The sequence below is a fragment of the Lipotes vexillifer genome, unplaced genomic scaffold (assembly GCF_000442215.2).
Source record: "Lipotes vexillifer unplaced genomic scaffold, Lipotes_vexillifer_v1.1 scaffold774, whole genome shotgun sequence".
In the NCBI taxonomy this organism is placed as follows: domain Eukaryota; kingdom Metazoa; phylum Chordata; class Mammalia; order Artiodactyla; family Lipotidae; genus Lipotes; species Lipotes vexillifer.
The window spans coordinates 340,415-362,614 of NW_006788102.1; the positions used below are offsets into that span (position 1 = coordinate 340,415).

Here is a 22,200-nt window from a genome sequence, read left to right on the forward strand (position 1 = left end):
TTTTCATTTTTAAAGGGTTATTTTATATATACACACACACACACACACACACACACACACACACACACAAAATGCCTGTAAACATATATATGTATGTGTGTGTGTGTGTGTGTGTGTGTGTGTGTGTGTTTGGAAAAATCTTTCCGAGTGCACCCAGGGATTGGAAGCCCCAGTCATCCTCATGCAGTCAAACAGTCAAAACCAACAAGAACCGCCCTGGCTTAGCCGGGGGTGAGTGTCTGGCAGAGGGCAGGCTGTAGGAAGTGGCCAATACAAAAATACAGACAGGCAAGAGGTGATGCTGTGTGCAGATGAGATCCCGGTGAGGGGAGCAGTTTTGTAAACTTTCAGGTAACCTGTGGGTGGGGTGAAAGGATGAAGCTCTGTGCGTTGCCCCAAAGGTGCTCCTGGCTCCCGAGCAGGGAGTGCTTAGGTCGGTGCTGGACTGGAGACCACGTTTCCCACCTCTCTCTCCGGCCTCAACAAACCTGGCAAAGGCTCTTGGCCAAGCCCTTGTCCGTCCGTGTGCAGAGCAGAAATACCCGCCGCGCTCACACGGGGGCTTGCAGTTGGCAAAGCCTGTCCTCACTTGATTCCCCCTTGCCTGCTGGGTAGCGGACAGGAGTGACACCCGTTGCTAAGATGAGCCAGCGGAAGCCTGGAGAGGTGAGGTCACTTGCCCGGGGTCACTCAGCCCGGCAGTGGGGCAGCTGGAGCTCGACCTGGTCTGACCTCCTCCCAGAGCCGCCCTACACTCCCTGTGGGCGCTTCCCGAGCTGCAGGGCACCGTTCCTTGCACGCACGGGTGAAGGGGGCTGCTGAGGGTGGGCAAACCCCAGGACGTCACCTGGGCATCCAGGTTTGGATGAACGCTTTTTAAGTTATATCCTAGCCGCATGACATTGAGGAAGGAGGACGTCTGGTGAGTTGACGTTTGGTGGCCACGACGGCTATGTGATTGTGGATCGTCAGCCATGTGGACCCACTTTGGTGGGTCTTGCAAAACTCAAACGCTCAGAGGGTGCAACAGAGTGGAAGGCCTGGGCGTTCCCACCGCTGTGCAGAGCTGTGGGAATTCTGGAACCCTGCCCCTTGGGACTTGTTGTTCTAAATCAGGTTCCTTGGGAACAGCAGATCCCGGAGCTGCAGATCTGACTTTTCTGCTCTTTGAGTTGTGAATGTTGGTCCTCTGCAAGCATGGCAAGCAAATGAAGATGCTCTGAAAGGAAGGCGGTGTGAGGGAGAGGGGCAGGCCAGGTGTGGGCAGGCTGTAGGGAGCGGTGAGGACTGTGGCGGTGGGAGAACGCCTGCCCTCTGATGTGGGTGTGGGTGTGGGTGTGGCTGCCGCCCAGCTCCGTCTGATTGTTACCAAGCTGGAATATGGGCCCATGTGGCCCGATCCTTAGCTGCCCATCTGGAGCTCTGTGTTGAGACCTCGTGAGCTCCCGTTGCAGAGACCCTTGTCTCCCAGAGAGCTCTGTCCCTCAGGTGCCCATGTGAGGAGTGGCAGGGTGAGTGCCAGGCCTCCCAGCCTGCCGTCCTGGTGGTGAGACGCAGGGTCGCAGATGACTGGGTCTCACCCTTCCCTTGGTCCTTGCCCAGATGGCACTGGGGAGAATAAAAGGCTTTTTCCAGCCTTTCTCTGGAAAGGCTGCCCGTCCTGAGTTTGGCTGCAGGACTGGCATTAGAGGCCCCATTTCCCTTGGTTTAGGCCTGTCCCCTGGCTTGGTGCTCTGGTCCCTGGGATGTGGGTTGAGATCCTCAGGCAGGTTGGGGTCCCCTGGGACTGCTGGTGATGCCACGTGAGCAGCCCCTCGCCAAGCAGAGGCCCTGGCTGGGCTGGATTGGGGGTTGCCTGTGTCAGCCCTCACCCCTTCCCCACGACCCTGCCTCCACCCGAGCCTGTGGCTTCCCTGCCAGCTGGATTCCAGCCCAGGTAAAAGCGCACATTTGCCACCTGCGGAGGGGTCCCTGCGCCTGCCTCCCATCTGAGGCCCCATCGGGGCCAGCCAGGAGGCCTCCCAGGGCTGGGGAGGTGGGCGCAGGCAGAGGTGCCTGCACGCGTCCCCTGTTCCTTTGAGCCTCGAGGCTTGGGGAGCGGTGTTCTGGGTGCAGAACACACGTCTCTTCCTCAGAGAAACTCGCCCGTGTCTGCGGCTGTTTGGTGCTGCCGAGGCCGGGTGACAGGGCCAGGGAGCAGGCGTGGGCGCAGGTCCAGAGTCCCAGGCCCCGTCGCCGCTATGGGTGTGTCGGGGGAGTGGATGAGTCTGCCCCCCACCCCAGGCATCGGTACCCCTGCTTGTAAGTGGAGGAGGAGTGAGCCCGGCTGCGGGCTTGCTGGGCCTGACTGAGGCGGCCCCAGTGAAATGCCTGGCCAAGGGGCTGAGTGTGCCGCCCAAAGGTCTTACAGGGAAAGTTAGGGGCACGCGGCCCCTGGTCCAGGAGCAGCTAAGAGAGGGCACAGGTGTGGGAGGGGAGGCTGGGAGGTTCGCCCCGCTCTGGATCCTGATCGTGGGCCTCATCCTTCTCATCTCTGTGTTTGTTGAGTGAATAAGCAAACGAACGAGGGATGCTACTCCCCAGGTTCACTGGGGCCCCTTCGCCACTGGTGGCGTCGCTCGTGTAGCATCGCTCATTCACTCACTCAGCAAATGCTCACTGAGCTCCCCAAGCCCTGTTGTCAGCCCTGGGGGCCTGAGCAAGGGGCCAGCAGCATGCAGCCCCCACCCAGCTTTCCAAGGCAGAGACACAGGATGCAGGGGAAAAGGCAGTCAGATAACCAGCCTGCTGGATGCAGTGGAGACAGTGGAGGTGGGGGGAGGTGGGGCTGGTAGCTGCAGAACCCCTTTCCCTTCCCTGTTGCCAGGGTGGCCTTTATGCCCTGCATTTGCCGTGCCCTGAGCCCCATGGGATGGCCTTCGCTGGATCTGATGCAGGCTGTCGGTGCTGACCTCTGACCCTCCGCCCCCCCCGCCCCCCCCCACCCCGGCTGTTTTAATGGGAGTGACTCACGCTGAGCTGCCGGGAGGTGCAGCCCGCCTCCGGCGGCAGGCGGGCGGGTAGACAGCTGTTCTTTATGTTTAGGAGTCAGGCCTGCTCCAGGGATGGTGGAGCCGCCACCTCCCCAGGGCCGGAAGAGCAACTTGGAAATATGTCGACAGGGCGGCGGCTTGGCTGCGCGGCGGACTTCTGTTCCTTCCCTCTGGCTGTGCGCTGGTGAGAACAGGCCTGTCTGAGGAAGGGCGCCGCCCCGCCCCCTGGAGGGGTTCCTGTCCAGTTAGGCTCGGCATTGGCTGTCTGTAGGGCTCCTTGCCCGGCAATGGGTCCCCGACTCCATACCCCCGAGGGGGCGGCCTCGCTCCTGCTCTGCAGGTGGGAAACTGAGGCTTGGGGAGGGTGGCTGGACCCCAGGGTGCTGGTCACCCACCCATACTCTTGCCGACTCCCATCGGGGCACCGTGGAGTGGTGAGTGCCCTGCAGGGCCGTGTGGGCACTCAGGACCTGGAGCGGGGAGTGCCATGCGGCGGCCCCCACGCCCCACAGCTCGGGTATCCCAACACCGCCCCTCTCCTGATGCACTCGCGTCCTGAGGAGACCCCGCTCCTGCCCGAGGCCCATCTCGCCAGCAGCATCTGACAAACGGAGACGCTGAATGTTGGCGGAGTTAGCAGGGCTCTAAAAATAGTCTCCCACTCTGAGAAGTTCATTGTTCTGAGTCCTATATTTTTATACGTATATAAAAACCACTTCTGGATGCCTTGGTGCCAGTAGAGCCGGTCTGCAGCCTGGGAGGCGGGAGGCGGAGATGAGCTGGACCTCATCCCCTGCAGGGCAGGCCTCGGGGCAGGGGAGCGGCCACGGCCCTCTCCCCGGGGCTGATGGGGCAGTCGGGCCCTCGTCAGGGAGGACAGTGGCTGGGCGGCTGGGGAGGGGCTGTTGCAGGCTCAGGGGCCATCCGAGGGGGTCTGCGGGTCACAGAGGCCAAGAGGCGCGGGGGTGGAGACCCAGGGCCAGTGTCAGGGCTGCGGGCCCTCCTTGCAGCTGGACACAGGGTCGGAGTGAAGCCCATTTCTCTTGCTTTGGTCTAATTCAGACCTCGGGCTCCCGAAACTGGCCCTGCCCGAGTCCCAGCTAGCTGGGGGTCGGGGGCAGCCCACTGACCACCCTGCCCCGGCCCCTCGGGGAAGTAAGGCAGGGGAGAGGTCCTACTGGGCTGCCGGGTCCTACCCGCTGGGGCCCTCTCCTCTGGTGCTCCTCCAGGGCCCTTTCCTGTCGCCGTTCAGGTGTGCCCAGGTCCCTGCCGGCTCGCATACCACAGGCCTTCCCTGGAGCGCCAGCCCCTTCAGCCACCGCCCATCCCCTCCTCTCACCCACCCGTCCTTCTGCCCCAGCTCCCTCCCTCCCTCCCCTCCGGGCCCTCACAGCCCCATCCTTAGCCTCCCCAGCTTCTGGTGACCTCTGGCTCATCCCTGTCCCTGGGACCAGCCCTTTCCCCCATCCCATCGTCAGGGCCTGCTTGTGCCCCCAAGGGTCACCGCAGGGGAAGGATGCGGGGAGGCGGAGGCAGTGACTCGGGGGCTGAGGGGCCTGTGCTCCACAGTTAGCGTTCCCTTTCTAGGGTGCCACTGCCATCCGTCCCACCCCAGGTAAACCCTAGACCCTCCCTTGGCCTTGCCCTGACCCTGCGGTCCACTGCACCCTCCCTGACAAGCCTTGCAAGGTCCTGAACACTCTGGCTCCTGCAGCCTGTGTGTGTCCCGCCAGACTGAGCTTTCCCATCCCTTGTGCACACAGTGGACCCCGACCTCCGCTGCTTAGCCTCCACACACAGTGTCCTGAGCCGGGAAGAGCTCTCACCCGCCACCCGCTGCTCCGCCTGGGGTCCTGGCAGAGGGTTTGTGCCTTCCGGGAAGCTTCACGCCTCGGGCGCCTGATGCACCCCCATGACTGTTCCTAACGCCAGCCGTCGTCATTGTCTGTGTCCCCGCCGTGTCCCTGGCCCTGACCTAGGTGTGTCATATAGTTGGCTTCAGTTCACGGAATGAAGTGACCAGCCTGGGGGAGGGGGTTGCCCAGGGGCTCCTGGGGGAGGACAGACCTTCCCGTGGGCGGCTGCTTTGGGGTCTACATTGTGGTCCCCGTGCAGCCCGGCTGCCCCACCCATGGTTTGGTGAATAAGACTTTTCAGGTCCAGAGAAAATCTCGAGAGAGATTGAAACCGGTGAGGTTTTAAAATCACCATTCTTTTTTTAAAAAAACAAAACTCTGTAGTAAGTTATCTTATTCGCTATGTGACTATGTTTAAAGCCTCAGTAAGGGAGCTGGTCAGGCCGAATCCTTAGGCTTCGGCCTGCAGACGCCATGTCCCTTGGGGGCCCTGGAGGGGACTGAGCCGTCAGGCCGCTGCTGCAGGGCCCTGGCTGGACTGTTTTACTGTTGGGAACCTGAGGTCAGGCCAGAGGAAGTCACCCCTTCGGGGGACTTGGGCCCGTGGCTGCGGCTCTGTGCCCTCGGCACCAGTGAAGCAGGACCAGCCCCGGCACCTGCGGGGCAGGCAGGCAGGCGTCCACCATGAGGCAGGCGGCCGGCGGGGGCCCAGGGCACTGCAGGTGGCTGGCTGCCTCTGAGCTCAGCGATGGAGGCCACGCAGGAACGCGTTCTCTTCTGATTTTATCTAAGAAAAGCCAGAAATTCGGGTGAGTGAACACTCCTGGTACCTAGTTCTCACTTGAGAAAGAAAAAGAAGATGGTGGCCACTGCTCTGTGTAGACCAAACAGAGCCACGTGGGCTGGACTCAGGCCCTCCGCCTCAGGTGTGCACCTTGCCCGTGGGTGGGCTTCCAGAGCCAGGGCTGTGGGGCGGCGGGAGGGGAGGGGTGTGGCCTGGTCTCTCCTGCTGAGCCCCAGTTTCCTCTGTGTCTGACGGGGGGCTTGGCTTGGTAGTCAGGATTCCAGACAGGCCACAGGTCACAGCCAGCCGGGGCTCTTTTTGAAGTCCCGTTTCAGGGGCCGCACTGCTGGCCGACCCTTTGAATTCTCGGGATCTCCAGACTTGGGTGGGAATCGGCTGCCGACTCTCCCAAGGGAGTCTAGGGACCAGCCCGGTTTGGGGGCCACGTGCTCCAGGCCCTCTGCATTATCTCGTGTCTGTCACCTGGGCACCAGCTCGCGAGGGAGGGGTGTCAGTGTCCGGCCAGAGGGTCCTTGTCCCTTTTGAGCCCAAAAGTTAGGGGCGGGGAGGTAGAAAAGCTTCCAGCTTTCCTTTAAAAACCTATTTCTAGACAGTTCTGAGTCACGTTTGCGTGGATTTTCTGCATTGAAATTGGCACTTTGGGTGTGTTTTGGGTCTCAGTGGCTCCGTATCCCGCCGTCCCCAACCAGGATCTGAAACCTTATCTGAGGGTTGGGTCCAGCCAACCCGGCTGAGACAGTTTGTTGTAAGTTGGTGCCCACCCGGGCTTAGGTCCCGCTCCCACAGACCTTGCGGTCCACGTGGCAGACAGAGCAGCCCTCAGGAGTCTGGGTTTCTTGAAAAAGGCTTCCCTGGCTTGGTAGGGGTAGTTCAGAGTGTGTGCATCTCCTATGTGCCAGGTGGTGTTCCGGGGCCTAGATATCACGGGACAGACATTCCCACAGATGGTGGCGAGGCGGTGGCATACCACTGTAGAGAGGTGCAGCAGGGGAAGACTGGGGGAGGGCTGGGGTCCTCGCTGAGACTCGGGCAGCCTTTGAGCAGAGACCTGAAGAAGGTGAGGGAGTGAGCCAGGTGGATGTCTGGGAAAAGACACCAGCAGAGGGACAGCACGTGCAAAGGCCCTGCGGTTGGAGTGTGTCAGGAATGTGGAGGAACAGCCAGAAGGCCAGCAGGGTGGGGGTGGGATGGCCAAGGGGGCATGGAGGAAGGGTAGCAGGGGGACAGCCGGTCCTGCAGAGCCTTCTCGGTCACTGTGAGGCCTTGGCTCTAAGCCCCGTGAGGGACAGCAGAGGAGGGACCTGGTCTGAGTTGTGTTTTAACAGATCCCAGCTGCTGAATGGAGGGGTGAGAGGGGCCGGATGAGCCTGCTGGAGAGGCTGTGGCCATAAGGCAGGGAAGAGGTGAGGCCTGCGCAGACAGGGCTAGTGGGGGGTAGGCCAAGCAGTCAGGTGCTGGCTCTGTTTTGAAGGTGGAGCGGCCCAATTTGCTGGCAGACGGGGAGTTGGGTGTGAGAAAAAGAGAATTGCTAAGAGTGGCCGTCAGATTTTTGGCCTGAGCAGCTGGAAGGATGGAGTTGCTATCGGCTGAGATGGGGCGGCTGCAGGGGCGGGTGGGGGCCGCGCAGGAGCTCAGCGGAACCTGTGTTCCAGGGGTCTGCTGGGCAGCAAAGAGGGTGTGCCTGGGGCTGGACACGCGTTTATTCAGTTCCTTTGTGATCACCGTAGAGCCTCATTAAAGCAAGTGTAGGAACTGGGTAAAAGCAGGAACTCTCCCGATTCTCCTGAGCCTGCCAAGCCCTAGGGCCGCCTCCAGATTGTCCAGAAAGCTCATCACCTCCCTCGTTTTGGATATGGGGCTCCTCGTTAAGCAGCCAAAAGGGACCTTGGATGTTCAGGTGCGCGTTGAGGTGGATGTGGCTCCCGCCTCCCCCAGCCCCTCTGTCTGAGGCCTCGGCGGGGTCTGGAGGCCCTGCGTGCTCCCCGTGGACTTGCCCGCCTGGCCCTCCATCCACCGTACCCAGATTTCCACCAGCCCTGCAGCCCTCCTGAGGTCCTTCTAGGTCACGCTGACCCAACCTGCCCACCAGGTGGTGGTGCCTAGCCCTGCCCGGCCACAGTCCAGGGGGTGCCCAGCTTCTCCCTGGGAGGGAAGGGCTTAGGGCGCCCGCTGGGATCCATAAGTCCCTTCGGTTGCCAGCTAGGCATCCGTCTTCACTGGGGACCACTTGCCAACTGTGGTCCAGGCTGCGAGGCTTTAGTCCTCCCTGGAGATGCTGCCTCCACCCAGACCAGGGACGAGCGTGGGTGAGCAGCATAGGTGCGGCCTCCCCGGCCCCCTGGGGAAGCCCTCTGCCCCCGTCTTGCTGGCACACCAGCTCTTTGTCCCTTTACACACTCACTCTTCCCTGCACATCCACCCCGTGTCCTTGTATGCTGTTCCTCGGGGCCAGGCATGTGTCAGTGGGACAGATGGAGAATGACCTGCCCTTGCATCCTGACTCTGCTCCAAGCTCTGCGTCCTTGGGCGAGCCCTGAACCCTGAGTCTCCATTTTCCCGTCAGCGGAGGGGGGAGAGCCGTGCCTTCTCCACGGGGTCGCGGCAGGGATTAAATACATGGACTTAGCTTGTGCCAGGGCTCCCACGTGGCACGCTGGGTGGGTGTATGTGGGTGATGACCCACCCCAAGCCACAGCAGTCCCTGAAGACTGGGTTTCCAGACCCTGATGGAACGCCTGCACTGCCCCGAGGCAGCCCTTCCCCAGTAGCTGAACTGCTAAACGCCTCACCTCCTGAAGCCTCCGGGCTGCCTTCACACTGCCTGTGGCCCGCAGACCTGCCTGCCCTTGTTGCCCCAGGATGGAGGACACGGCCACCAGTTCCTTGCCCCCTTCCCCTCCCCTCCAGACCGTGCCCTGGTCTGCCTGCGTTCCTCCCCCAGAAGCTAGTGCAGAGCAAGACCGGCCCCTCCCCGTTCTGGGCGACACACCTGTTAACATGGCCTAGGCAGCAGAGTCACAGGAGCCCAGGGGGAGCTTGCGAGGCCGCGCGTCAGTTGTCTCTGGCCTGGACTCCCTTTCTGGAAATCAGAAACCCTGAACGGAACCCTGGGCATCTAACCACGGGCAGGCCTGCAGATCGCTCTTCCTCTGTGTGGGGCCGGCCCATTCGGAAGAGGGTGGCTTTTCCATATCATGTGACCACAGCTGGCACCACGCAGCCCGGGCTGGTTTATCTCATGACCGTGCACGACTCCGAGACTCCCAGGCCCTGAACCCCAGCTCTGCCCCCGGCATGTCAACTGCACACGCTTTCTCTGGGCCGCCAGCTGGCAGGTGCACCCGCCTGGGGTCAGGTCCCCTGCATGGGTGACCTTGGCCCAGTGACTCAGCTCCACCGGCCCCACGTTCCTCATCTACAGAAGGGACAGTGGCCTAGCGCCCACCCACCACCCCCGCCTCGGTCCCCAGGGATGGTGGTTGGGTTACAGGCCACGTAGGTTAAACACCCAACACAGCTCCTGTACCCAGCAGGTTTACAGAGGAGAGTTGCTGCTGTCTAACCCAAACCCGAGTGTGTGTGTGTGTGTGTGTGTGTGTGTGTGTGTGTGTGTGTGTGTGTTTCACTCAGAAGTCATAGAAGCACAGGGTGTACGTCTGTCGGCTCTGAGGCCAGGCTACCCGGGTTCTGATTTCACTCGTGAGCTGTGTGACCTCAGGATGGGCCCAACCTCTCTGTGCCTGTGGGGTGTGTTGGGCCGTCAAGAGGACTAAATGAGCTTCACGTACAGCTTAGAACACCACTGACTATGCAGATGTTAGTATTATTTCTGTCATCCGCATCATCAGTGTTGGGGGTGAGCAGCGGGTCCCTGCTTCTGCCCCGAGCCTCCTCTAACATCTTTCTTAAGAAAAGTCATTCATGACCTCACAGGCCATAAATAGACATCCGTGGCTCAAGAGGCCGAGGGCCCCCTGCCCTGACTCTCCCCAGCTGGAGTCAGGATGTGGCATCTCGGCTGTGGGGCCTGGGCCCCTTTCTAGGGCCCTCCTGCCTCCCCCTGGGAGCCCCTCACCTGCATCCGTGGCTCAGTGCTGCAGGGGGTGTCCGCAGAAGGAGGGGCCCTATAGCAGGCAGGGTAGGTGACCCGCTTCTAACTGCTGGCACATGCAGGCAAGGCCCTGTCAGTCAGAGAATAACTGGAGACAGCAATCAGAAAGCGCTTTTATGAGCCGAGCAACTTTTAAGGACTTTTCCTGTAGCGACTCTGTAAAGCCTCACAGCAGGCATGTGAAGTTGGCTCTCTAATCGCCCCCATTTTACAGGAAAGGAAACTGAGGCACGGAAGGATTCCTGCCTGTGGTCACACAGCTGGTGAGCAGTGGAGCCAGAATTCCAGCCCAGACGTCTGGCTAGGAGGCGGCGGCCAGGACCCCGTCCAGCCCCTCGCTTGGCAGAGAGGAGGCGGAGAGGCTTCAAATATGTCCTCTGTTCTTATGTGGTTTCCGTCTTCCCAGGGCTGTCGGAAGCTCCAGGCGCTGTGATCCAGCCATTTCCCCACGTAAACATAACACAGACCGGCCTCTAGTGCAAGAAGACATGTTTGGAAAACTGGAGAAGGGGAGGAGGAGCCTGGGGTAACTCGGCGACGCAGAGCTCGGCGTCCCCAGGCCGGTGTGGGTAGGGCTGGGCCACTGTGGCCGCCTCTGTGTGCAGCTCCCCTACACACACGGCCCCCTCCTGCTCTGTAGCCTCGGGGCCCCGTTGTGCATGTGCGGAGCTTGGCCTCTCGGGAAGGAGCCAGTCTTGGGTCCCGGTCTTTGCCGGAGGCTGAGGCTTTCAGGGACTGAGCCCTCACAGAGCAGAACTCCCAGTGGGGTGGATGGACCCCACACACGCTCGCCCAGGTGATCTCCACGGTGACCGGGAGTGCGGGAGCGGGGGCCGCAGCAGGCGGGGGTGGCCTTATAGAGGAAGTGGGACTTGAGCTGATACCCGGGTGTGGCCTCAGAGGCCAGGAAATGCAAGTGCAGCGCAGTGGGGTGCAGATGGATGGCGGCTTCTAGCCAGTGCAGGAGTCCTTCAGCCACACCTCTGACAGGTGTCTGACCTGCCGCAGCTTGCACACCTCCAGTGACGGGGAGCTCATCACCTCCAGAGCAGCCCTGACCACATGAGAGCATTTTTTCTCGAGCAGGGCGATGCAGGTCATAGTTCTGTCTGCAGCAGCATCTGCTCTGTCCTCTGCCTGTCAGCCCGTCAGAGGCTTGACCGCAGGCCTCATATCCCCTCTGGCCGCTGTTCTCCTGGCTACACGGTCTCAGCCCTTGGTGGGAGGTCGCCTTGTGCTATAATTGGGGTTGGCAGACGGGGCCTCTCTCGCCCCCAGCTGGCGTCCATCGCGGTCGTGTGGTGCGCCGTGCTGGCAGACGTGCAGAAGGGAGTCTGTGATGGATTAGCGATGTCTGCCCTGGGCTGGCGGGAGAAGGTGGGAGCAAAAGCGCCCAGGCTTAAGAACCCATCTGGGGCTCAGACAGTCTTCCGCTGTGATCCAATACCTGTAATGGACAGTAGGGCTGGGTCTGCTTCTGGCTTTTTACTCGTTCTTGTTAGTGACTGGCTTCTCGGCTTGTATTAAACTCATGTCAGCCAAAAAGGTCCCCCAGTCTTTTTCATAAGAACAGCCATCAAGCTAAACCTTCCCCCATCTTGACATTGTTTCCAGTATACTGATATATAATTAATTTAAATCAATCCCTTGTTGACAGGCATTTAGATTATTTCCAAGTTTTTATAATTAGAAACAACACTGCGCTGGAATTCCTTGTACCCGCCTCTTTGCGTATTGGTCTTATTTCCTTCGCGTGAATCTCCAGAAAAGGGATTGCTGGATCAGGAGCGTTTTCTCAGAGTGCTGGCACCAGCCTTAACGGTCCTGGAACGTCCCAGAAACTCTAAACTGTCAGGGAATGGCAGGGACTTGGGACGGCGCCTGCCATTCCTAGATTTGCACATGGCCCGGGAGTCTGTGCGTGATCACGAATTCCAGTGTGCAGCTGAGGACCGACTGAGGGGTGTCCGGTCCTGGCTGGTGGACAAAGGCTTTGGGAGAAGCTTCCCCAAGAGAGAAAGAGGACCTGGGTGGCGAGAGGTGGAGCTCCCATCTGTCAAGCATGGTGGCGAGGAAGAGGTGTGCACGGCAGGCTGGGAGCCGGGCCAGAGATCTGTGTCCCTGGGGCAGCCTGCAGTGGGCATCCTGCCGTGGGGTGCCTCTTCTGCTCAGGGGACAGACCCTTCTCCCCCAGGAAGGAGCAGGGGGCAGAGGCGAGTGCTAACCAGGACAGAGGGGCTTCGAGCCCTGAGCTCCAGGATGTGGGTAAACGTCTCCATGGGTTCAGGTCACGCATCTGCAGGACTGAAGGTCAATGACCAGGTCTAGCTGCTGCCCTGAAATATTTAGAGCAGCGTGTCCTGAGACCATCTGTTGCTGCCCGTGCTTGTCATCAGCAGGCGTTTTCACGTCAGACGTTGTCCTTGTGTTCACCAGGGGTTTGGCTCTGGTTAAGGAGGCTCTCTCAGTGTCTAATACTGTGTCGCTTGTGTTTGGGACCACGAAGGAGTGATGTTCTCTGGCTCAAGACGGGTTCTTACACTACGTGCTCTGCTCGCTTTTGTCCGCTCATTTCTTGGAGGACGGTGAGTCATGCTGGTTGCAGTAGGATGGCCTGGCCATTTCTTATCGGGATGGTTTGAGGTTTGGATTTGGGGCGTGCAAGGGCTGCCACGTTGCACAGCTCAAGGGACCCCATTCACGTAGATTCGGCAGGACTTGGTGACAGATGGAATGGGGTGAGGCCCCATTCCATCTGTCCCCAAGGGGGGTTTGGCCGTCGGGGAGGGACTAACTTGGTGACTCAGCTCAGGACTCTGGCTCCATCACTGCGTGGTGATGGGCAACCGTCACCGGTTAGGTTTGGGGCAGGTGGGATGTACCGACGGGGGTGATGTAAGAAGCCACATTCCGGGACCGGAAGTGCCTGCACTCCCTCGGCAGGTGTCACTGGGCCCTGTTAGTCTGGCACACGTGTCAGCATTTGGGGAGCGTCAGCCAGCAACGCAGAAAAATGACCCATGTCCTCACGGAGCTCCGATACTGATGTGGGGGGCAGACGGCAAAGGAAAGACAGGAAGAATACATCGCACTATACGGCGTGCTGGTGGGCAGACCACTGAGTGTGGGACTAGGGATGCTGGGGAGAGGGCTGCGTGGTTTTAACTCGGGGGAGTAGTGGGGGCCTCATTGGAAGGTGGCACTGAGTAAAGACCCAAGGGAGGTGAAGGTGTGGTGCGTGCTAAGATCTGGGGCACAGCGTTCCAGGCAGACGGAACAGCCAGGGCAAAGGCCCTGAGGCCTGCCTGGCCCCTTGGAGAAGGGAGGAAGGAAGCCAGTGAGGCTGGAATAGAATGAGCAAAGCGGAAGAGGGGCCAGAGTGCGGTGAGCCGAGGTCAGGCCTGAGGGCATTGCAAGAAGGACGGTGTCTTCCCAGTGTGACGGGGAGCACGGAGGCCCTCGATGTGGCTCCCGTTTGGTCAGGATTGCTGTGACTGCCGTGGGGAGAAGAAAGGCGGGGGCATGAGTGATAATCCGGGGAGCTGCGGTGGCTGTGGCCTGGAACACCTGCTGACAAGTGGGCAGGTAGGGGTGTTTCGAAGGTCGGGCTCCCAGGGGAGAGGAGGCTGCAGGTGACTGTCAAGCCCTTCTCTTGGCCTGCAAGGAGGCCCGGCCCTCTCCGCCAGGTACCTTCTGGAACCTGCTGGCTCGAGATGGTCGGGAGCCAGGTCACGGGCAGAGCAGGAGCCCCGGGCTGGCACAGCCCCAGAAAGCCCTTGCGTCCCCCAAGCACCTCCATCCCCATGCGATCCCGAGTGCGCCCCTCCTGCCGGGGCCCAGCCTCCACACGGAGGGACTCCGCTCATATGTTCCGTCTGTGAGCTCAGCCGGGCGGCCAGGCCTGGCCCCCGCACAGGGCAGAGCACGGCCGTGGGTCGGGGGCAGCCCCCTGCCTGTCCTTCCCCAGCTCCCTCTGCCCCAGACTGGCCCGGCCTGGCCCGCTGTGGGGGGAGAGGGGGACGGCCTTTCACCTGTTGACACCCGTTCACGTCGCTCCGAGATCAGGGGAGCACGGGCGGGGTAGGGGTAAGGGGCCAAGCCCCTTCCCCGTGAGGGTGGACACCCCCTTGGTCGGGGGGCGTCGGGCGCTGGGGGAGAGTCCAGGCCCCCAGCAGGAGGGGCCCGTGAGGCGCGGAGGGACTTCCCGCTCGGACCTGCACGGAACCCGCCCTGTCTCCGTGGCCTCTGCAGACTCAGGGCTCAGAGGCGATTTAAAATCCTGGCGAACTGAGCCCCGGCTGCTTCTCCTCAAGGACCTGGTTCTGTTTGCTGTCACCCTCTTGCTGGGAAAGACAAAAGAGGCTCTGACAGAAGTGCTTCCAGGGGAGGCGTGGCGCAGGCCGGGGCTCCGGTTGGCCGCGGGCACCTCTGGGGCGTCTATCGCCTCTGGGGCCCGTGGGCTCCTTCACTCTCCCCTCCAGCTCTCTGTCCCGGGTGGTGGGCCTTATCAGGAGAATGGGAGAGTCTGCAGTGCTGCCCGTCCCTGTCCACCACCCCACACAGGCCCACGAGGCCCCCAGGAAGCTGCTGCCGGGTGACCACGAACGGCCAGGAGGGTCTCGAGTGGTGGTGGGCCTGAGGCACCGAGAGCGGCCCACCTGGGTCACGGACAGGGGCCAGGCCTTGCAATGAGCGTGAGCCCTTGACTCACAGCTGCATTGAGGCCAGGCACCCAGGACTCTTCCCCGCAGAAGGACCCTCATCACACCCCAGCTCCTGGGCACCAGCTGGGATGTCCTCTGCTGCAGAAGACCCGCTGTGTGTCCCTGCGGGCCAGAGCGGAAGGCCTGCACTCTTCTTAGATGGCCTGCCGGGCAGCACGTGCTGGGCTTTACAGCCAGGTGGGCTGGGGTGTGCTTGCTCCAGGGCCTCCGTGCCCATGCCCCCTCCCCAGGAGGCATGTTACACGCTGGGCAGTTGGCTCTGCTGGCCCTGGGACCCGTGGGGACAGTGGGAGCGGAGCTGGGCAGGTGGGACCGTCACAGAGGCTGCTGAATGCAGGGCGTTCCCACTGTTCTGAAGGCGGGACTCTGGAGGATGGACTGTAGCTCACGGGGTCTGTGAGCCCTTCTGTCCTCTGGGCCACTTCCAGAGGGACCCCACCCTGGCCCCAGGGATCCGATGGACCGGAGAGTGGCCAGAAGCTGCCAGAAACTCGGTTGCACGTTTCTCCCTTCTCTCTGTGTCCCAAGTCTTCTAAGGTCATGAGTTCGGGATGAGTAAGCCACCCCTCTGTCCCCCCACCAGGCACTTGGAAGGTTGAGGGATCTGCACAGGCCTGGGATGAGGGTGGTGGGGTGGAGGGGAGCCCCCGGTGTTGGGCTTTAATCCCAACTCACCTACATTCTACCTGTGCAACCCCGGACAAGGCCTGTGCTGTGTGGGCCTCAGTCTCCTCACCTGGAAAAGGGGTTAATAATCTGTCCTCTGGAGGGCTAATCTCGCCTTCGGGGACGCCAGTCAGTTTTATTAGGACCCTCGTGACCTCATTTTAACTCAGTTACCTCCTTAAAGACAATTTCCAAATGCAGACACATTCTGAGGTGCTGGCTGTTAGGGCTTGAAGTATGCAAATGTTGGTGGGGAGGGACCAGTTCAGCCCATAACAAACAACCAGCACAATGCCTGACTCTCCCGTAGGTATGCAGTGAAGACTCATTTTGTTAATTATTGTTTTTTTTTTTTTTTTTTTAAAAAAAGAGTGGTTTACTTAAACCAGGCAGTGGGAGTGAGGGAGTGGAGGGGACGGGACCCGCTGTCCGTCAGTGAATGTCACTAGACACCTGCTCTGGGCCAGGCCCGCTTGAGGTCCTGGGCTCGTCAGTGGACCCACGGGGCCGACCTTCCCGTGGGAGACGCACAGTGAACAGGGTCCTTCAGGGAGGGGTGTTGGCTGTGAGGAGGGGCGAGCTGTACAGAGAAAGTGGAATCACCGCAAGGGGAGGCGAGGGTCACGGCCCTCGGCCTCCGCCACCCCTGGGGACCACCTGTAGGAGGGTGGGGGGACACCTGCGGGGCCCTGGGCTCTGGTTTCCCGCTCACCGGAGGCCCGTCCTCTCTCTGCAGTGTCGAGGGCGAGGCCCCCAGCAGCGAGACTGGCACGTCGCTGGACAGCCCCTCCGCCTACCACCAGGGCCCCTCGGCGCCCGGCTCCGGCCTGGGCCCGGACCACTCGGAGCACACGCCAGCGGACGCCTATGGGCTGTATGCGGGGCCGCCCGGGCAGCAGCGCACGCGGAGGCCCAAGCTGCAGCACTCGACCTCCATCCTGCGCAAGCAGGCCGAGGAGGAGGCTATCAAGCGCTCACGGTCCCTCTCTGAGAGCTATGAGCTCTCTTCCGACCTGCAGGACAAGCAGGTAGGCGCCGGCCACGCGGGCCACGGGGGAGGGGCGTTGGGGGTTGGGGGAGGCTGCGGTGCCTGCGCGGCCTCGGACGACGCGGCCCTTTGCTGGGGCCGCCCAGGGCCGCGGGGGGCCCCGTGTGCTCCACAGCCGCGCCCAGGCAGGGGCTGTTCCCCGCGGACGTGGCCTCTGCCTCATCCCGGGCTGGCTCCTCCCGACATGTGGAGGGTTCCGAGGGAGGGAGCCGATGTGGGACGTTCCTGTCTGGCCTCGGCCTCTGCCCGGTTCACAGCCCTCCTCACTGGGCTCCAGGGCCCACGCTGGGTATCAGGCCCCGGTGCCGCCAGTGCGCGTGGGTTCCGTGGCGGCCGTCGAGGTCCTGGGATCCAGGAGAGAGCTGAACCTTGGGAGGTCTGCAGGAGGGGCCCTCGGGGAGGGGTCAGTCAGTTCACAGAAAGAGCACGTGCTCTGAACCGAACAGCGAGCCCGTCCCCAGCCAGTGAGGCCAGGCTGTTCATTCCAGCCCTCAGTGAACAGCCCCGTGTCCGGGGGGCCGTCGCCCCCTTGCAGGTTGCCCCTCTTCCCTGGAGCCTTGGCCCAGATCCACCGTGGCGCTGGCACGTGTGTACAGAGCGACGGGCATGCATGGCCTGCCCGCTTGGCCTCTTAGGTTGATGGGAGAGAGGGGAGGGGTCCCGGTTGGGTGGCAGGTGGGGGGCAGAGGGAGTGAGAGCTCATGAGGGGACAGAGGCTTCTCACTCCCAGCCCCTCAGAGTGCAGGCACATAGTAGGCACTGTACTAAGAATTCTTGTGTGAAGCTCTGACAGAAAGCTCCAGGCTTCAGGAGCACCCCCAGGCTGCCAGAAGCAGCTGTGCCGGCATGTGGGGCCGGCCTGCATGTCGCTGTCCCCAGCTCCTGTGTCCTGAGCTGTGGGCAGTCTCCTTGTGAGCCCGGGCGGCTGCCTCTGCCCTGGCCTGGCTGCAGGACCTGCCCGGCAGCCCCTCAGATGCCAGGCTGCAGATAGTCGCTCTGCCCTCTCACCTCCCACACCTACCCTGGCCTGGACCCTCTGTTTGCTCCCCAGTCTAACTGTTTGTCTCTTAACAGAGCAGAGGTCCGGGCCTGGTGTAGCCCCAGACTTCTGCGGGGAGCGGTGCGGTGTGTGGGTACTGCCCAGGGCGGGTCTCCCCCCAACACGGTCCGTACCGGCCCCCTCTCCCTGTTCTTGGCGCTGCCCTGTGACCGTGGATAGCCCTGCCTGCCTGCCCTGGTCTTCATCTGTCTGCCCGTGAGTTGGGACTGACGGGGGGCGGGGCCCGCAAGTGGCCAGAGCCTGAAGCAGATGATCCCCGTCAGGCAAATATTGGGGAGCAAACAGACCCCTGGCCTCGTGGCGCTTGGCCTCGTGGCCAGGCCCACGGCAGGGGCCTCTGTTCCATTTATCAGTTTCACCCGTATCCAAAGTGGATCAAAAACAGTTTATAGTAAAAACGTCTGCAGCAGGACCATTAAAATAGAAGTGGGAAAGGTTAAAACTTCAGAGAGGCCTGTGGAGGTAATCATGCTTCCTGCAGCCTTAATGTGGCCACAGCTGTTCATTTTCATCCCTCGCACATTAGCCCGATGCCCACCGTGTGCCAGACCCCGTGCTGGGCGCCGGGGAAGGCACCAGGGGACGGGGTGCAGCCCCAGCCCTCAAGCAGACGCTGTGGTCCAGAGACAGATTAACAGTAAAGACACAGGTTAATTCCAGAGCGTGATACAAACTCCGGGGATGAAGAAAGAGGGGAGAGAAGCCGAGCACCTGTGGGAGGAGACAGCTTGGATGAGGTGTGGGGGACCTCTCCAAGGTGGTATCAGACCTGGGTGTTTGAGGACGGGGTCTTCCAGGAAGAGGTAACAGCAGGCACGAAGGCCAGAGGCAGAACCACTTGGCGGGAAGGATGGCCGGGAAGAGGGGAGGGGTGGGGAGGTGATGCTGAGGGCCACCGAGCATTTGACTCTCTGCTGAGCCTCCTGGCAGTCAAGGTGAAAACAGGAACAGGACAGATGACCCAGGAGTTTCCAGATGAAGGTAGGGTGCCCGGTTCCACGAGGGGGTAGAGTCTGGGTGGCGCAGAGCCCCATTTTAGTGGAAGGAGCCCAGTGCAAGGTCGTGCAGTGCCTGCTGGCCCTCAGCCTCCGCACCTCCTGGCAGTTTCCTGTCTGAGCAGGAGGCCTGAGTTGGCAAGGGTGGCACTTCAGCTTTGTGGGAGGGTGAGCCTCTCAGCTGCTCGTCCCCTCACTTGTCAGAGCCTCTGCCCCCCTCTGCAGGGGGCGGGGGGCTTCCTGGGGTCCCTCTGCAGGCCAGACGCTGTGTCAGTTGAGAGTGATGCCCAGCAGGCGAGCACAGACGGGTTGGGGTCCTTGCCCTGCACCCCCAGTTAGCGTTCACACTGGGCCTTGGGTTGGTTCTGGCCCGGAAGGAAGAACGAGTGGCCACGGTGGGCCCGGGAGCTGAGTAGGAGAGGACCTGGGTCTGTGTGTCCCCTGGGGGGAGGCCGGGAGGAGGGGCTGAGGGGGCTTTGCCGACGCAGCGCAGAGCCCACGTCTGCCTTCCCGAAGTCCCTCCTGTCCCCACCCAGACTTGGGGGACGGTCTCAAGCCAGGAGTGTCGCCCCTGGGGTCGCGAGATCCAGAGTCAGAAGGCGACAAGGGGCTGTGGCGCGCGCTCTGACCTGTGCGGTGCCCCTCCTCCTCCCCACGCGAGGGGCCCAGAGCCCCGGCCTTGGAGGGCGGAGAGGAGAGGGCTTCCCAGAGCTCAGCCGTGGGCCCTGTGTCGGCGCCGTGCGCTTTCAGAGCGCCACTCCAAACCCAGAAAACAGACGCTGCTCACAGATGCGGAAGTGAGGTCATCTCTCTGGATGCCGGTCGGTGGGTAACTTCAGGGCGAGAGGGAAAACAGACCCGCCCTGGCTGACTCCAGGGCCGGGCTTTGAAAAGTCGTTTTGATCTTCACCCCGCCCCCCAACTCCTCTCGTGCGAGGGGCCGCTCTGCCCCTCCTGCCGCTCCCCCTCCTGTGGGCCCCGGCGAGCTGCACGTCTGTGTCGCGGGCGGGGCTCGGGGGGCGGGGAGCTGGCATCGCTCAGGGAGACCAGGACCCACCCTGAGTCCTGAGTGAGGCTCGGAGCCCCCCTCCCCCTTCCGGCCCCCCCTCAGGCGGTTCTGAGCAGCCGTCTTGCCCCACTCAGCCACGGCCTGGGGTTTGCTCAGTGACGCATGTGCCCCTGTTCTGGACCGCCTTGGCCTCTTGAGGGTGGGGACCTTGTCCCTCTGCCACCGGTGTGGGACGGCGGTGCTCTGCCCCCTCGGGATGTGAGCACGCCTCACTCCCAGGGACCCGAGGCCTTTCCACCCACATCAGGGGCCACTCTGCCCAGCACCCAAGGGCTCGGCTTGGCCGACCAGCCGGCTCCTTATCCCGGGCTTTCCCGGGTTCTGAAGAGCGGGCTCTGGCCTCACTCGGGAAGCAGGCACGGGGAGCGGCCCTTGGGGGCTGTCCGGAGTCCTCGGCCAGCATGAGCCTAGGACTTCACAGGCCCACGTGGCACGTGGGAGTCCCAGCACCCCTGCCTGCCTGCGTCCCGGCCCCACCGCCAGGCTCACAGAGCCTGCTCTGCATCTGGAGGCCTCCAGGGGTGTGCTGGGCCTCTTTTCTGGGCCTCAGTTTCCCCATCTGTCACGGAGGGGACTTGGGGCCCCCCACAAACTGTCCCACAAACACCTCCCAGGAGTGCAGCTGAGGGTCCTGCACCTAATCAGCCCCCAGCTGGCATGTGCCGAGGGCCTGTCTCACCTGTGCCCACCGCTGCCCTGCGAGGTCTGTCTGATGGGACTGAGCAACCGCAGGGTCCAAGGCTTCTCAGAGTCACTCCACTGCCAAGGGCAGGGCCAGGACTAGACTCAGGCCCTCGGGCAGTGCTGCAGGCAGAAGCGGGGCTGGAGGCCTGCGGCCAGTGCTCAGCGCCCAGGGCCTGCTCGGGTCTCGGGCCCGTCTCTCGCTTTTATTCATTTATATTTTTGGCTGCGTCGGGTCTTAGTTGCGTTACGTGGGATCTTCCTTGCGGTGTGCGGGATCCTCTGCTACAGCGCACAGGCTCCTCATGGCAGCACGCGGGCTTCTCTCTAGTTGTGGCGTGCGGGCTCAGTAGTTGCAGCACGTGGGCTTCGTTGCCCTGCGGCGTGTGGGATCTTAGTTCCCTGACCAGGGATCGAACCCGCGTCCCCTGCATCGGGAGGCGGATTCTTAATCACTGGACTGCCAGCGAAGCCCCTCGGGCCGGTTTCTTAACCTGCACCTGCCGCGCGGGCTTCCTCTCTCTGGAGGGGCTGCCTGCACGTCTTCCACCACCTCCAAGTCTCATTCAACTGCACGCCCCAGGCGCACCAGGGCCAAAGGCTACTGTGGCCAGAGAACTTTGGGAAACCACCACCCTTTAAAGGTTCTGGGAAGTCCCGCAGGGAACACTTGCTTTAACTGGGTCTGACCCCTGGGATGCGCTGGGCCTCCTGGGCCGTCCTCACGCTCCTCTGCTTCCCCCGCAGGTGGAGATGCTAGAACGGAAGTATGGGGGCCGCCTCGTGACCCGCCATGCGGCCCGCACCATCCAGACAGCCTTCCGCCAGTACCAGATGAACAAGAACTTTGAGCGGCTGCGCAGCTCCATGTCCGAGAACCGCATGTCGCGCCGCATCGTGCTGTCCAACATGAGGATGCAGTTCTCCTTCGAAGGGCCGGAGAAGGTGCACAGCTCCTACTTCGAGGGCAAGCAGGTCTCAGTGACCGACAAGGGTGCCCCGCTGGAGGCCCTGGTGCCGGCCGAGTGCAGAGACCTGGGCCCGCCGCCTGCCCTCCAGGCCCCTGCCCCGGCCGGTGACTTCGCAGATGCCATCACGGAGCTGGAGGATGCCTTCTCACGGCAGGTGAAGTCGCTGGCCGAGTCCATTGACGACGCGCTCAACTGCCGCAGCCTGCACACCGAGGGGGCCCCCGCGCCCGACGTGGGGCGGACCCGGGACGCCGAGCCCTCGCCGGCCCTGCATGGCGCCGAGCACCGCCAGCTGGACGAGATGACCGCCTCGTACAGCGACGTCACCCTGTACATCGACGAGGAGGAGCTGTCGCCACCCCTGCCCCCGATGCAGGCGGGCCGCCGGCCGTCCAGCGCCGAGTCGGACCTGCGGCTGCGGCCCGGGGGTGCTGCCCAGGACTACTGGGCCCTGGCCCACAAGGACGACAAGGGGGACACGGACACCAGCTGCCGGAGCACGCCCTCGCTGGGGCCACAGGAGCCGCGGCTGCGCGGGGAGCACCTCCCGCTGCTCACCATCGAGCCGCCCAGCGACAGCTCCGTGGACCTCAGCGACCGCTCGGACCGCAGCTCGCTTAAGAGGCAGAGCGCCTACGAGCGCGGCCTGGGTGGGCTGCAGGGCAGCCCCAAGCACGGCCCCCATGGGCCCCCCAGGGGCCTCCCCCGGGAGGAGCCGGAGCCGCGGGCCCGGGCGCCCAGGCCCCTGGACGGCCACCTGGCCATCAATGGCTCGGCCAACAGGCAGAGCAAGTCCGAGTCGGACTACTCGGATGGGGACAACGACAGCCTGAACAGCACATCCAACTCCAACGACACCATCAACTGCAGCTCCGAGTCTTCGTCCCGTGACAGCCTGCGTGAGCAGACGCTCAGCAAGCAGACCTACCACAAGGAGACCCGCAACAGCTGGGACTCGCCCACCTTCAGCAACGACATCATCCGCCGGCGGCACTACCGCATCGGCCTCAACCTGTTCAACAAGTGAGTCCCCGGCCGCTGGCGGCCCGGGCGGGATGAGGGGCGGCTCCGGGGTGGGGGCCGGGGGGGGCGCATGGTGTGGCGCCTGCTGTACCGCGCTGGCCCCAGCTTCTGGCCCTGGGTGGTGCGGGCACGGGGGTCTTTGAGCAGGGGCGGGGCGGG

General features: G+C 62.5%; 1 protein-coding gene across 3 annotated transcripts in view; it reads left to right on the top strand.

Annotated features, from left to right (window-relative positions):
- Positions 1-22,200, top strand: part of IQSEC1 (IQ motif and Sec7 domain ArfGEF 1) — a 66,922-nt gene that overhangs the window by 9,453 nt on the left and 35,269 nt on the right. For 2 of the 3 annotated variants that reach the window (XM_007461244.1, XM_007461243.1), the window contains exons 2-3: positions 15,931-16,222; positions 20,795-22,041. In XM_007461244.1, coding sequence (XP_007461306.1) covers positions 15,931-16,222; positions 20,795-22,041 — 1,539 coding nt within the window. Of the gene's footprint in view, positions 1-15,930; positions 16,223-20,794; positions 22,042-22,200 lie in introns of those variants that run through there. The other variant, XM_007461245.1, reaches the window with a different exon arrangement.